The following is a 16,245-nucleotide window of genomic DNA, read 5'->3' on the forward strand; positions in this document are numbered from 1 at the left end:
AGGCAATTGCAGATTAGGAGGAAAAGTGGAGACTAAACAGTTGCGTTTTTAGTCGTTTCTTGAAGACAGCAAGTGACTCGGCTGTTCTGATGTAATTAGGGAGTTCATTCCACCAACTGGGCAGATTGAATGTGAGAGTTCGGGAAAGTGATTTCTTCCCTCTTTGGGATGGAACAACGAGGCGACGTTCATTCACAGAACGCAAGTTTCTGGAGGGCACATATATCTGCAGAAGTGAGAGCAGATAAGAAGGAGCAAAGCCAGAGGTCACTTTCTAAGCAAACATCAGAGCTTTGAATTTGATGCGGGCAGCAACTGGAAGCCAGTGCAAACGGGTGAGTAGCGGAGTGACATGTGCTCTTTTGGGTTCATCAAAGACCACTCGTGCTGCTGCGTTCTGAAGCAGCTGAAGAGGTTTGATAGAACTAGCTGGTAGCCCGGCTAGCAGAGAGTTGCAATAGTCCAGTTTGGAGAGGACAAGAGCTTGAACAATGAGTTGAGCTGTATGTTCAGATAGGAAGGGTCGGACCTTTCTGATGTTGTAGAGTGCGAATTTGCAAGATCGGGCAGTTCTAGAAATGTGGTCAGAGAAGTTCAGTTGGTCATCAATCGTAACTCCAAGGCTTTTTACCATTTTGGATGCAGTGATGGTTGCTCCATCCATCTGGATTGAAAAGTTATGGTGAAGAGTCGGGTTGGCAGAAACTTCAAGCATTTCCGTTTTCATGAGGTTAAGCTGGAGATGATGATCTTTCATCCAGAGTGAAATGTCTGACAGGCAGGCTGAAATGCGAGCTGGAACCGAGGGATCATCAGGGTGGATAGAGAGGTATAGCTGGGTGTCATCAGCATAGCAGTGGTAGGAAAAACCATGTTTCTGGATGACTGTTCCTAAAGATGCCGTGTAGATAGAGAAGAGAAGTGGTCCAAGCACAGAGCCCTGAGGTACCCCAGTGTATAGATGCTGTAGGTTGGACACCTCTCCCCTCCACGACACCCTGAATGACCTGTCCGAGAGGTAGGAACTGAACCATTGAATAACAGTGCCTGTGACGCCCAGTGACTCAAGCGTAGATAGCAGGATCTGGTGGTTTACAGTGTCAAAAGCAGCTGATAAATCCAGCAAGATGAGGACAGATGATTTAGAGTCTGCTTTAGCCAGTCTGAGGTCCTCCACGACCGAGAGCAGGGCAGTCTCAGTTGAGTGGCCTTTCTTAAAGCCAGATTGCTTGTTGTCCATGAGGTTGTTTTGAGTAAGAAAGTCTAGGACTTGATTGAACACTACTTTCTCCAAAATCTTGGCCATGAATGGAAGCAGGGATACCGGTCGGTAGTTTTCAAGTAGCGTTTGATCCAGGTTGGGTTTCTTTAGCAGAGGGGTTACCCTAGCCTGCTTAAATGAAGTAGGGAATAGACCAGAGTCAAGAGATGTGTTAATTATGTGAGTCAGTGTTGGTATGACTGCAGGAGAAATGGCTTGCAGGAGATGAGAGGGAATGGGATCTAGCGGACAGGTGGTTGCATGGCTTGATAGCACGAGATTGGACACCTCAGACTCAGAGAGCTGGGAGAAAGAGGTGAGTGTGTGTGGTGTTGGTGGTGTATCTTGCGTGTTTGTTGTAGGTGCAGCAAATTGAGCACTGATTTTTGCAGTTTTGGTGCAAAAGAATGAAGCAAAGTCATCAGTAGTGAGTGTGGAGGATGCGGGTGGAGGAGGAGGGTGAAGGAGGGAGGAAAATGTTTTAAAAAGCAAGTGAGGATTGGTGGCACTGTTGACTTTCTGACGGAAGTATGTCTGCTTTGCAGAAGTAACCTCAGTCGAGAAAGAAGACAGAAGAGTTTGGTATGTTATGAGCTGTTCAGGATTTTTTGTTTTTCGCCAGCTTCTCTCAGCAGCCCGAAGTTTTGAGCGATGCTCACAGAGAACATCAGAGAGCCAGGGTGCAGGAGGACTGGCTCGGGTTGGTCTGGATGTCAGAGGGCATAGTCTGTCTAGACATGATGTTAGCGTGGAGCAGAGTGTATCAGTTGCACTGTTCGTATCAAGTGCAGAGAGTTTGGAAGATGGAGGAAGAGAGTTAGAAACAATGGTGGATAGTCTGTTGGGTGAGAGAGAGCGTAGGTTTCTGCGAAAGGCAACTAGAGTAGGAGTGTGTGGCGGCTCAGGAGTAATGTGGATGTTGAGAGAGAGAAGGAAATGATCCGATGTTTGTAGTGGAGTTACTAGTGTTTGGTCAGCGAGGCAATGTCGAGTGTAAATAAGGTCTAGTTGATTACCTGATTTGTGAGTAGCAGAGGTAGGTGCTCTTTTGAGGTCGAAAGATGCAAGCAGAGTCTGGAAGTCAGCAGCTTGAGGTCTTTCTATGTGGATGTTGAAGTCACCTAGCACCAACAAGGGAGTGTCATAATCAGAAAAAGATGAGAGAAGAACATCCAGTTCATCCAAGAAGTGACCTAATGTACCCGGTGGGCGGTAGATGACAACCACATTTATGCGAAAGGGGTGGATAAAGGTGACTGCATGGAATTCAAAAGAGCTGATTTTTGGCAGGGACGGTCTCTGAGTGAATTTCCATTCTTTGGAAATCAGTAGTCCAGTCCCACCCCCTCTCCCTGTCTGACGAGGGGTGTGGGAAAGAGAGAAATTAGTAGAAAGAGCTGCATGTGTAGCAGTGTCCTCCGGTCTCAGCCAGGTTTCAGTTAGAGCCATGAGACTAAAGTCATAATGAGTGGCTATGGAGGTAATAAAATCTGCTTTGTTAACAGCAGATTGACAATTCCAGAGGCCCACAGAGAGAGAGAGTTGTGAAATAGAGGATACATGAATTGATCGAAGGTTGTGAGGGTTGCGCCTGCAGCGTACCTCCCGTGCTCTGCGAGTATGTGTCTGAATGTAAGAGTGTATGGGTGTTTCCCAGTACTGGGTTGCAGCTGGAAGGGCATCCACTGTGTAAAACATGCTGGATAAGTTGGCGGTTCATTCTGCTGTGGCAACCCCTGATGAATAAAGAAACTAAGCCGAAGGAAAATAAATGAATGAACGAAAAGGCAACAATAACAATAAAATACATCCATACTGCACACCTTAGTTTCAAGCAATGAGTAGACACTAGTCCAAATCTACAGTATCAGTGCAATTACAATTCCACATAATTAATCTAATATGACATTGATTATGCAATCTGATTACTGTTGTTAAAATGACTTCCTGTATCATTCCCTATAACACCGAGGCTGAATTAGTCTTGAGCTAAATGAGCTTGCATAAGCTAGAACTATGGTTTATATATAATTTTATAGTTTAATTTATTGATTATTAATATGTTCTGCTATTATCAGATTATAAAATGAATCGTTCTTGCTCCTTTCTCATCGTTTTGGTTCTTTTCTCAAATATATGAATGGATGTCTGTATTTTAATATGCATAATAAATATATACAGTATATTTATGTACTGGGTTGCGGTCGGAAGGGCATCCACTGCATTAAACAGTTGAAATAGTTGTCGGTTCATTCCGCTGTGGCGACCCCTGATAAATATAAGGGACTAAGTCGAAGGATAATGAATGAATGTGCAGTATGTATGTATGTATATGAAATGAAATCCATTTACTCTGTTTTTTGTATTTAGGACGATCAGAAAGCCGAGGACGAGCTGGCTAAAAAGCGAGCAGCATTTCTCCTCAAACAGCAGCGTAAAGCTGAAGAAGCGCGGATAAGAAAGCAGCAGCTGGAGGCCGAATCTGAGCTCAAACGAGATGAAGCCAGGTAACAGTCACAGCACAACTCAGCCTGAGTGTAAATGCTGATGTTTTCCTTCTTTATAGCAGATTCATTGTAAAGTTGAAGTCACAATTATTAGCCCTCCTAAATTGTTAGACCCCCTGTGTATTTTATTCATCAATTTCTGTTAAATGGAGAGATTTTTTCAACACATTTCTAAAAATAACAGTTTTAATAACTCATTTCTAATAACTGATTTGTTTTATTTTTGCCATGATGACAGGAAAATATCTAGTCCAATATTATTTAAAGACACTAGTATTCAGCTTAAAGTGATATTTAAAGGCTTAACTAGGTTAATTAGGCAAGTTATTGTATAACGATGGTTTGTTCTGTAGACTAGCGAAAAAAATAATAGCTTAAGGGGGCTAATAATATTGACCTTAAAATGCTTTCAAAGCAATTAAAACCTGCTTTTATTCTAACCGAAATAAAACAAATAAGCCTTTCTCCAGAAGAAAAAACATTATACTGTAGAAAATACTGTGGAAAAATTCCTTGCTCTGTTAAACATCATTTGTGAAATATTTGAAAAGATTCACAGCTAATCACTTTGACTTCAACTAAATGTCATTTGTGTGTGTGTGCTCATGTCAGACGAAAAGCAGAAGAGGATCGTGTACGTAAAGAGGAAGAAAAGGCCCGCCGGGAGCTGATCAAACAGGAGTACCTGCGCAGGAAGCAACAAGAGCTCCTGGAGGAACAGGGTGCTGCCAAACCCCGCCCACGAAACCGCAGGCCACGCCCCAAATCACTGCATCGAGCCGAATCGTCTTGCTCTGCCCGTAAGAAACGCAAACTTTTAAAGGGGTCATGATGTCATTATTTACAATTATTTTAAAATGTTCATTGAAGTTCACTTGTAATGTTGTTTTTCACTCAAAAACCAATATACACTCACCGGCCACTTTATTAGGTACACCTTACTAGTAGTGGGTTGGACCCCCTTTTGCCCTCAGAACTGCCTTAATCCTTTGTGGCATAGATTCAACAAGGTACTGGAAATATTCCTCAGAGATTTTGGGACATATTGACATAATAGCATCACACAGTTGCTGCAGATTTGTTGGCCGCACATTTATGATGCGAATCTCCTGCTCGACCACATCCCAAAGGTGCTCTATTGGATTGAGCTCTGGTGAGTGTGGCGGCCATTTGAGTACAGTGAACTCATTGTCTTGTTAAAGAAACCAGTCTGAGATGATTCACGCTTTATGACATGGTGTTATCCTGCTGGAAGTAGCCATCAGAAGATGGAGACACTGTGGTCATAAAGGGATGGACATGGTCAGTAACAATACTCAGGTAGGCTGTGGCATTGACACGATGCTTAATTAGTAACAATAAGCCCAAAGTGTGCCAAGAAAATATCCCCCACACCATTACACCACCACCAGCAACCTGAACCATTGATACAAGGCATGATGGATCCATGCTTTCATGTTGTTGACGCCAAATTCTGACCTGACCATCTGAATGTTGCAGCAGAAATGGAGACTCATCAGACCAGGCAACGTTTCTCCAATCTTCTATTGTCCAGTTTTGGTGAGCCTGTGTGAATTGTAGCCTCAGTTTCCTGTTCTTAGCTGACAGGAGTGGCACCCGGTGTGGTCTTCTGCTGCTGTAGCCCATCTGCCTCAAGGTTGGACGTGTTGTGCATTCAGAGATGCTCTTCTGCAGACCTCAGTTGTAACGAGTGGTTATTTGAGTTACTGTTGCCTTTCTTTCAGCTGGAACCAGTCTGGCCATTCTCCTCTGACCTCTAGTATCAACAAGGCATTTGCTCCCACAGAACTGCCGCTCACTGGATATTTTCTCTGTTACAGACCATTGTCTGTAAACCCTAGAGATGGTTGTGCGTGAAAATCCCAGTAGATCAGCAGTTTCTGAAATACTCAGACCAGCCCGTCTGGCACCATCAATCATACCACGTTCAAAGTCACTTAAATGCCCTTTCTTCCCCTTTCTGATGCTCGGTTTGAACTGCAGCAGATTCTCTTGAACATGTCAACATGCCTTAATGCATTGAATGGCAGCCATATTAGAAATTTGCATTAACGAGCAGCTGGACAGGTGTACCTAATAAAGTGGCCAGTGAGCGTATAGTACTGTGCAAAAGTCTTAGGCCACTAGTATTTTCTTTTCTAGAATTCTTTTCTTCACTAGAATTTCTTTAAGTCTCCTAGGTAACACATTCAAAGCAAGAGAGCTGGTTTACAAAAAGGATTTTCTTCCTATTTCACTTTAAACTCTACAACTGGCCTTTGTACAATTTCTTGGAAACTGTAGCATTAGCCATTAGCCAACATTATTATTAATGTACATATTAACATATGCCAAAAATAAATGGCGTCAGCAATAAAACTGTACAATTTTGGTCGAGTATGAGGGAGATCATATACAGACATGTTTCAGTCCTGATTTTGTACCTGCTGTGTTATTGCACTATTTCTGTGTTTATCATAATTGAACTTGTGTTGGGTGGGTTTTCTTGGGCTTTGTTGTATATAGTCCTAAATTTAAAATGTTCCATAATTAAAAAAATCCCCCCAAAAAGCATGACACCCATTAATGAGTCTGCATTTCTGACTGATTTATAAAGCATTGATTTGTGCATGTGTTAATTGAAAGTTTGTGTTTGTGTCTGCAGCGGTCAGTCTCTGTTCAGCCCCGTCTGGATCTTCTCTGTCATTGGCCTCTGCTGCTACTGAGGGTGACAGTGTGGCATCAGGAGGAGCCAGTTCACACAGGTCAGTAGAACACAGACTCATCTCTTCTCTAGACTCAAGAGTTGCTTTAAAAAAAAATGTTGATATGCAGTACTGTCCCACCACCAGCTCATTGCCTATACATACTGTACATAATATTGAGGTCTGGACTCTGTGGAGGCCATTTCATGATCAGCTGTTTTTCTCTCCAAATATGACTTCATCATGTTAGCAGTGTTTTTAAGATCATTATCATGCTAAAAAATACAATTATTGCTAATGATGTGCTTTTTAGTAGGAATAACATGACGAATTATAACCTGTCTGCACTTTTCAGCATTCAAAATCCCATTTAGGCAATATTGACAACAGCTCTGGCAGAAATGCAGATCAAACCAAGTTGGAAACAACAGTATTTTTCATTCATCCTTCCATCTTTCTCTAACTCTTTCTTTTACAGGTCTTAAACAATTAGACCCCAAAAATCCAGCTTGAACCTGTATTTTCTGGTTGTATTTTAATAAAGAGAATGAGAAGTAATATATAATGTCATTATACCTTTTACTAAAACAACAACAAATGTAACTGGGGGCCTAAGACTTTTGCACAGTACTATATATATATATATATATAATTTTCTTCATTTCTTGGCAACCTGTATTAGATCAGATAAAGATTTATTTGTATTATTATTATTTAGTTATGATTTATTGTTATAATTGTTTAAATGTACTAATTCACATAGTTTTTTTAATATATTTTTATGTATTTATTTGTAATTTATTTGTATTTAAAAAATTTTTAATTATTTGTTGTGTATATTTTACTACATCAAACTTCTCTATGATGTGAATTAGATACTTTAGAGTTACTTCATTTTTAATTCAGGTGTTTTCATTGATACTTTTGTTTTTATATGGTGATATATGTTTTTTTTTAGTTTGTTTATATTTTATTAAATCACATTTTACATTGACAGTTATTTTTAATTTGTTTTCTAAATATATTAACTTTTAATTAGTTTATTTTTGATTTGCTAAAAATGTTGCTACTTTATTTATAATTAATAGATTTTTTGAATATATTCATTCATTTATTCTAAATTAATTTGTATTTAAATATTTTGTCATGATTTGTTGTATATATTTTACCACATTAAGCTTCTAGATGGTGTGAATTAGCTACTTTAGAGCTACTTAATTTTTAATTCATTTGTTTTCATTGACATTTGTTTTAATATGCTGACTTGTGCATTTTTGTTTGTTTATATTATATCACATTTTACACACTTTAAATTAACAGATATTTTTAATTAGTTTTGTAAAATAATTTATTTTAATTTATTTTTTAGTTGTATTTAATTTGTATGTATTTAATCCATTTATGTTTTTTAATTTACAGATTTTTATTTCTATATTTTATCACATTGCGCTTTGCATTGACAGATATTAACTAACTACTTCAGATCTGTTGTTAATTTTCCTAATAAAATGTTTTTTTAATAGATTTTAATGTATTGTAGCTCATAATATTTATGTAGTATATTTATTTACTTATTTATTTTACAAACTCATCACAGTGTCGTCCAGTGTAGGTGAAAGTAAAATTATTTCAGTTCACACATCAGATTAGAGTATCAATAATAACACAATTGCTGTATGTGTGTTGCAGAGGGGAGTCGGTGGAGTCTTTCCCCATATTGAGTCGAAATGCAAGCCGAAATATGGAGCGAGACTGGGATAACGGCTCCACAGCCTCATCCATCACATCTGTAGCAGAATACAACGGTGAACTACATCTGCATTAATACTACAGTTGAAGTCAGAATTATTAGCCCTCCAGAATATTTTCCCCCTGTTTAATAGAGAGATTTTTTTCAATAACTGATTTATTTGATCTTTGTCATGATGACAGTAAATAATATTTGACTAGATATTTTTCAAGACACTAGTGTTCAGCTTAAAGCGACATTTAAAGGCTTAACTAATTTAATTAGGCAAGTTAGGGTATTTAGGCAAGTCATTGTATATTAATAGTTTGTTCTGTAGACTAACCAAAAAATATATTGCTTGAGAGGGCTACTAATATTGACCTTGAAATGGTTTAAAAAACAAGTAAAAACTGCTTTTTTTCTAGCTAAAATAAAACAAATAAGACTTTCTCCAGAAGAAAAAATATTATAGGAAATACTGTGAAAAATTCCTTGACCTGCTAAAATTCACTGGAGGGTAAATAATTGTGACTTTGTGTAAACCATTTTATACGCTCACCTACAACAACCCAATATTTCAGCCATATTTCATTAGCTCAGTGTGTGTTTCCACCTTTCTGTCCTCAGGGCCCAGATTATTCAAAGAGCCAAGTGCAAAGTCCAACAAACCCATCATCCAGAATGCCATCGCTCACTGCTGTCTGGCTGGAAAAGTCAATGAAGCCCAGAAGAACGCTATTCTGGACGTGAGTGCAGTCATAATCACACTTTCCGACAGTCTTCACAATTGTAATGCAAATTAACCATTAAATAAACTCTCATTTCTTTTCTTTTCTTTTTTTTGGATTTAAATATATGAGTTTTACCATTTTGAATCCATTCAGCAGAACTCTGGGTCTGGCAGAAGCACTTTAAGCTTAGCTTAGCTTAGCTTAGCATAGATCACTGAATTGGATTAGACCATTAGCATCTGGCTTAAAAAGGACCAAAGAGTTTTGTTTATAATTTTCTTATTTAAAGCTTGACTCTTCTGACTTTTCATTTCTGACGGAAAATGAAAAGTTGGTATTTTCTAGGCTGATATGGCTTGAAACTTTCATTCTGGCGTAATAATCAAGCTATTTTGCTGCCGTACCATGCTAGCTTCCATTAATGTAACCAATATAAGTTACCCAGCTTTGGGACTCTTTTCATAGTATAGCTATGATTCTTTTGGAGTTAAATAGTTGAGTTATACCATTTTTAATCCATTCAGCTGGACTCCGGGTCTGGCGGAAGCACTTTAAGCTTAGCTTAGCTTAGCTTAGCATAGATCATTGAATCGGATTAGACCATTAGCATCTCACTCAAAAATGACCAAAGAGTATTGTTTATAATTTTCCAATTTAAAGTTTGACTCTTCTGTAGTTAAATCATGTATTAAGACTGACACAAAATGAAAAGTTGCTATTTTCTAAGCTGATTTGACTAGGAACTACTTATATTCTGGCATAATAATCAAGCAAATTTGCTGCCGTACAATGGCTAACTTCCATTAATATAACCAATATAAGTTACCTAGCTCTGGGACTGTTTTTATAGGATAGCCCCTAGACATATACAAATAGCAACATATCATTTTTTTGTCAGCCTAAGTAGTCTGTAATGTAAAATAATATATTTTTAATATTTACTGGTCAGATGTGCTAGTGGCACACTGAGGACACCTGCTGGTTACAAAAAGGTTATGCAGAATGAAAAACAAACCAAAAACAGAGCTTGTACAAGTGCTGAAAATGCTTGAGTTTGAATCTACTGTTTCATAAAGGTATGAAAAGTGCTTAGATTTTGGATAAAGAATGCTTGTAAATGTAATAGTTTTGCTTTCATAATAAAAAAATGTACTTTTTTACTTTTTAAATAGGTAAATAGTACTAAATAGGTAATAATTATGAACTATTTCAATTGAATTCTTATTTTTGAAAAATGAAAAATGAAAAAGTCTGCACATGTGCTGTAGCATGATCTGCCTGCTTTTTTTATCTGCACCCTTTGAAAATAAAATAAAAATAAATTTGAGATGAAACATACATTAAAGATACATTTAAGAAAATAGTAAATTGAATAAAAGAGATTAAATAACAGCAATGCAGACTTAGAATACTATCCTATACTATATAACTAGCATGTGTATGAATATGTAATTTGCCAAACTTTTAAAGTGCTGAAAAGGTTTACAAATGCATCTGAAAAGTGCTCAAATGAGATTTTTGAAAAGGTGTAGGAACCCTGTAAAAATAAACAGATTTGTATTGTCCGCAAGTGTGGATGCAAATATATTTATTGGTTCATTTAAATAATTCAAAAATACTCCCCAGAACACAAACACTGCAAAAAATTATTATTGTAAAAATGATTAAATAAAGAAGCATTTTCTAGACAAGTAAAAAAAACACAGAAATCATTTTCAGAAATAATAAGTCGAAATAAAGTGAGTTTTACATCAAAAGAGGCTGAATAACCTGTCAGTGGGGTAAACAAACTGTAAACTTAAAAATAAGAATATTATATATTTTCCTTGTTTTAGAAAAAAACTCCTTTTTGTTGTTGTTTTGTTTTGATTGAAAGATTAACACTAGAGCGTTCAGTGTAAAAACATTATTAATATTGTACAGGGTGTCTGCGGGGTCTTAAAAACTCTTACATTTTAAAAGCTACATTTTAGGCCTTAAAATGACTTTAATTCACTAAATTATTGGCTTGTAATTATTTTAAACTGTCATTTTAATTTTCCTAAGCCCTATATTTTCTGTCTCAAAAAATATTTGAGCAAAACTCTATTTATGACACTAATTATAATATTTATTTATTTATTTATGGACTATATACAGTATGGTGAGGATGCTGACCTGGACAGACTTGCATTTAGATTATTATATATTTTTTAGAATAGAGTTTATATGATTTTCTTTCTTTAAGAAAAGTTATGTGTATATATAGAATTGGATTATTCAAAATATGTGGCTAAGAAATAACTAACATGAATGTTTTGATGGGGCAAGTAAAAGAAAATGGGGCCATTAGAGAAAAAAGCCTTGTAAAGCCATTCATAATGGTCCTAAAGGTGCTGTATGCAAGTTTTTGACTCTTCTAAAGCATAAAAACACAACAATATGTTTGCAGATATTTAAGAAACATGCTAAGTGAACATTCTTGTTTATCTAAAAAAACAACAACGCTGAAGTCAGATATTCTGCTTTGGAAATATGCATTGTGTGCCAGAACGTCTGTCTTTGTTTTAGTTATTTTAACCCACCCAATGCAAGTTTAGCCAATTATGTTTCAGCACCCTGGGTTGACTTGGTGGAACACAACGTATTTCATTCATTCAGTCAGAAATGCTCTCAAGGAGTCGGTGCCAATAGCCTAGTGGTTAGCGCGTCGACACATGTCACTGAGGTGCTCGCGGTGACCCGAGTTCGATTCCAGGCTCGTCCTTTGCCGGCCCTTCCCCTCTCTCTGTTCCCCACACTTTCCTGTAAATCTCCACTGTCCTATCAAAATAAAGGTGAAAACCCCTAAAAAAATCCCTAAAAAAATAATTATAAAAAAAAAAGAAATGCTCTCAAGGCATGTGTCCGAGACCGAAATGCGACCACCGGTGGACAGTAGCAGACTCTGAGCAGGTTACATTGTAACCCCGTGTCCTAACTACATACTACATGACGAGATTTGCAGTGATCAGCAATTTGGCTGTTTGCACCAGACGAAACACGACAGAAATATTCAAATAAAGCCATTCAAAAGCACAGAATAGTGCACTCACTGCACTCCAACAAAATGGTGAGGTTTATAATCTAATGAATACATATTAAACCTCTTTAACATTATTAAACGTAGATGCTGATGTAAGAATGGGTTTTAACCACAGCGATTCGAACTGTAGTTCTGCCGAGCGACTAAAGTTATCAGCATGATGGTAAAAAAAGCATCCTTACACCGAACCACTGATAAGTGTTTTGAGTCACAGTTTTAAAGTTCAGTTGTTGGGTTTATTTTATTTTCCAGATCTGAGGTGAACTATCTGCTGCTGCTTTCAGTAGTATAGCAATAAATGTCATGTAAAATAGCATTCAAACTCACATTATTAGCATTTAACACTGAATAAAGCACATGAGGAGTACCTGATCATAGTTCATCCTGTGAGAAATAGAAGCTTTTTCTAAAATATAAATTTCAGGTGTTGGTTAGGACAAAAACTCTTTTTAATGTCCAGAATATTCCTTCTGGTGCGTGCGATTTAAACACAATTTAAATCAGCCTTAAATCAGCCCTTAGACTCGATAGCCAGGCTCTCTCCTGTTGGTGTCGTCAATCTGGCAACCTGCACTTGCATGTGCTTTGAAACAGGAATGCAATACCTAGTTCAACCACTGGGTGTCAGACTTACATACTGCACCTTTAAATAGGTCTTAAAAAGTCTTCCATTTCAAGGAATTTATTAAGAGTTTTTTTTTTTATCTATAACATGAACACTTTAAAAATATCAAATTTGATGGTACATATTAAACATTTTCCACATTTTTCTACACATGTAACAAATCATTCCCATGAATCCACAGGAAATCGAGCGATGCGAGTCCAACCACCTCATCATCCTTTTCCGTGACGGTGGATGTCAGTTCAGAGCTCTCTACATTTATTCCCCTGAAACGGAGGAGATCGTCAAACTCAAAGGCACCGGGCCACGCGCCATCAGCCGCAAGATGATCGACAGACTCTACAAATACAGCTCCGACCGCAAGCAGTTCACCGTCATCCCTGCCAAATCTGTGTCGGTCAGTGTAGACGCTCTCACCATCCACAGCCACCTGTGGCAGGCCAAACGACCCAGCACCTCCAAGAGAAAATGACCAAGCTTTCCATTGCCTCAATCCGCCGCTTTCTGATTGGCTGCTGGGTTTTATTCCGATCTATCAAAACTGCTGATTCGCTAATGAGCAGGCCTCCTAAAAATCCTATTGGTCCACAAGCTTCTATTGGATTCCTGCTTTCCTATTGGCCTCCGCGCTGTGACATTAGGAAGAATAAGTGGGCGGAGCTTGGTGTTTGATTGACAGAGTTACTGAATGTGTTTTAGGATTATGTCATCGTTCAGTGTTCAGTTTTATTGATTTATTTTAGGCAGAAATGTGCACTTTTATGGTTTTACAGTAGTATTATTTTACACACGAGCGAAAGACAACACTTCCACTACTTGAATTATGAATGTGAGTACGTTATTTTTATATATACACGCGTATATTTATTTAGTTTTGCGTTTCTCATACCTCTCCATATGCTGCTGTTCATATGGGACACTCACTTTAGCAGTGCAATGCAATGAAAATGAGGTGATTTGAGGATCTGTGTGTGTGTGCGAGTGTGTGTTTGTAGACGTGGACCTTCAGCTCTTCATGTTTTATCATGTATTCTTCACGTTTTTGTCTTTTCTTACATGTATTCACGCTGGCTGCTGACAGTATTAATGTACTTTGGTAATTCTCTTCACTAAAGAGCTAGATTGTCCTAGAAACACATTGCCACTGATTGTGTATGTATGTGCGTGTGTGTGTGTGTGTGTGTGGTAATGAATGTATGCACTCCAGGGTCTCCTGTGAGCAGGGCTTTCTGTTGTATATGTTTGGATTGTACAAAACGTTCCTTTAACTTTTCTTTATTAATATTATTTACCATATATTTATTTTAAAGAGGGACACTGAGATTTAATAAATTATACAACCAACATGACATCTTGCGTGTGGTGTAATTTCAGCAGTAGTAGTAATCAAAAAACAAGAGATGTTAATATCACTGTGAAAATGAAGCGCTATAAATGATAATAGGTGCTGCGTAAACAAACATAGAAGTGTTACTAACAAAGTAACTGGTGTACGGGTGGTTTGTCAAGCCCACTCATCTGCATGGAGCACACTCATGGATCCTACAGTTATGTGATGCATTGTGTGCTTTACTAAAAAGATGGGTCTTTAATCTACTTTATTAGGTACACCTTACTAGTTTCAGGTTGGACCTCCTTTTGCCTTCAGAACTGCTTTAATCCTTCATGGCAAAGATTCAACAAGGTACTGGAAATATTCCTCAGAGATTTTGCTCCATATTGACATGATAGCATCACGCAGTTGCTGCAGATTTGTCGCCTGCACACTCATGATGCGAATCTCCCGTTCCACCACATCCCAAATGTGCTCTATTGGATTGAGCTCTGGTGACTGTGCAGGCTATTTGAGTACAGTGAACTCATTGTCATGTTCAAGAAACCAGTCTGAGATGATTCACGCTTTATGACATGGTGTTATCCTGCTGGAAGTAGCCATCAGAAGATGGGTACGCTGTGGTCATAAAGGGATGGACATGGTCAGCAACAATACTCAGGTAGGCAGTGGCGTTGACACGATGCTCAGTTGGTACTAATGGGCCCAAAGTGTGCAAAGAAAATATACCCCACACCATTACACCACCACCAGCAGCCTGAACCGTTGATACAAGGCAGGATGGACCCATGCTTTTATGTTGTTGATGCCAAATTTTGACCCGACCATCTGAATGTTGCAGCAGAAATGGAGACTCATCAGACCAGGCAACGTTTCTCCAATCTTCTATTGTCCAGTTTTCCTGAGCCTGTGTGAATTGTAGCCTCAGTTTCCTGTTCTTAGCTGACAGGAGTGGCACCCGGTGTGGTCTTCTGCTGCTGTAGCCCATCTGCCTCAAGGTTGGATGTGTTGTGTGTTCAGAGATGCTCTTCTGCAGACCTCAGTTGTAACGAGTGGTTATTTGAGTTACTGTTGCCTTTCTATCAGCTGGAACCAGTCTGACCATTCTCCTCTGACCTCTGGTATCGATTCAATTCAATTCACCTTTATTTGTTGAGCGCTTTTACAATGTAGATTGTTTTAAAGCAGCTCCACATGAAAGGTCATAGTAAATAGGAACAGTGTAGTTCAGTTTGTAGTTTTTAAGTTCAGTTCAGTTTAGCTCAGTTCAGTGTGGTTCTAAAATCACTACAGAGTCCAAACACTGAAGAGCAAATCAATCGATGCGCAGCTCTACAGATACCAAACCATGCAAGCTAGAGGCGACAGTGAAGGGGGAAAAAACTTCACTAATTGGCAAAAGTGAAGAATTAATAAACCTTGAGAGAAACCAGACTTAACAAGGCATTTGCACCCACAGAACTGCCCCTCACTGGTTATTTTCTCTTTTTTTAGACCATTTTCTGTAAACCCTAGAGATGGTTGTGCGTGAAAATCCCAGTAGATCAGCAGTTTCTGAAATAGTCAGACCAGCCCATCTGGCACCAACAACCATGCCACGTTCAAAGTCACATAAATCCCCTTTCTTCCTCATTCTGATGCTCGGTGTGAACTGCAGCAGATTGTCTTGACCATGTCTACATACCTAAATGCATTGAGTTGCTGCCGTGTGATTGGCTGATTAGAAACTTGTTTCACAAGCAGTTGGGCAGGTGTACCTAATAAAGTGCAGTTTTCAACTGAGCCTCAGACATTATCAGAAAGCCTATTCCAGAGTTTAGGAACCATATATGTGAAGGATCGACCTCCTTTAGTGGACTTTGCTATTCTCTGTGCTACCAGAAGCAATACGTTTTGAGATATTAGATGTGTATTGTACAGGGACAGCAATTGTGTATGACTTGAAATAGACTACATTTACTAACATGTATACTAAGAGCAAACATTTAGTTACTCCATTATAAATAATTTGGCCTGATTTACAGTACAATAAGGTTTCATTAGTTAATGTTTGTTAGTGTATCTATGAACTAATAATGAATAATACTTGTAGAGCACAGTTATAAATCATAGTTCAACATTTACTCAAGCATTATTAAGATCCAACAAGATGCTTGTTTTGTTAACATAATTAATGCACAGTGAGTTTACATGAACTAACAATAAATAGCTGTATTTTCATTAACTAACATGAACCAATACTGTATTCAATGTGTTGTTCATAATTTGTTCATGTTAGTAAATGCATTAA

General features: G+C 38.1%; 1 protein-coding gene across 1 annotated transcript in view; it reads left to right on the plus strand.

The window, feature by feature from the left end:
* The window catches only part of camsap1a (calmodulin regulated spectrin-associated protein 1a), a 54,193-nt gene extending 40,250 nt beyond the window's left edge, over positions 1–13,943 (plus strand). Inside the window, 6 exon segments of the mRNA XM_056446558.1 lie at positions 3,632–3,768; positions 4,381–4,568; positions 6,434–6,533; positions 8,163–8,278; positions 8,830–8,948; positions 12,804–13,943. Of these exon segments, the coding sequence (XP_056302533.1) occupies positions 3,632–3,768; positions 4,381–4,568; positions 6,434–6,533; positions 8,163–8,278; positions 8,830–8,948; positions 12,804–13,094 (951 nt within the window). The 3' untranslated portion in view covers positions 13,095–13,943.
* Positions 13,944–16,245: the final 2,302 nt, after the last annotated feature.

Source organism: Danio aesculapii, chromosome 21, assembly GCF_903798145.1.
Source record: "Danio aesculapii chromosome 21, fDanAes4.1, whole genome shotgun sequence".
Classification (NCBI taxonomy): Eukaryota; Metazoa; Chordata; class Actinopteri; order Cypriniformes; family Danionidae; genus Danio; species Danio aesculapii.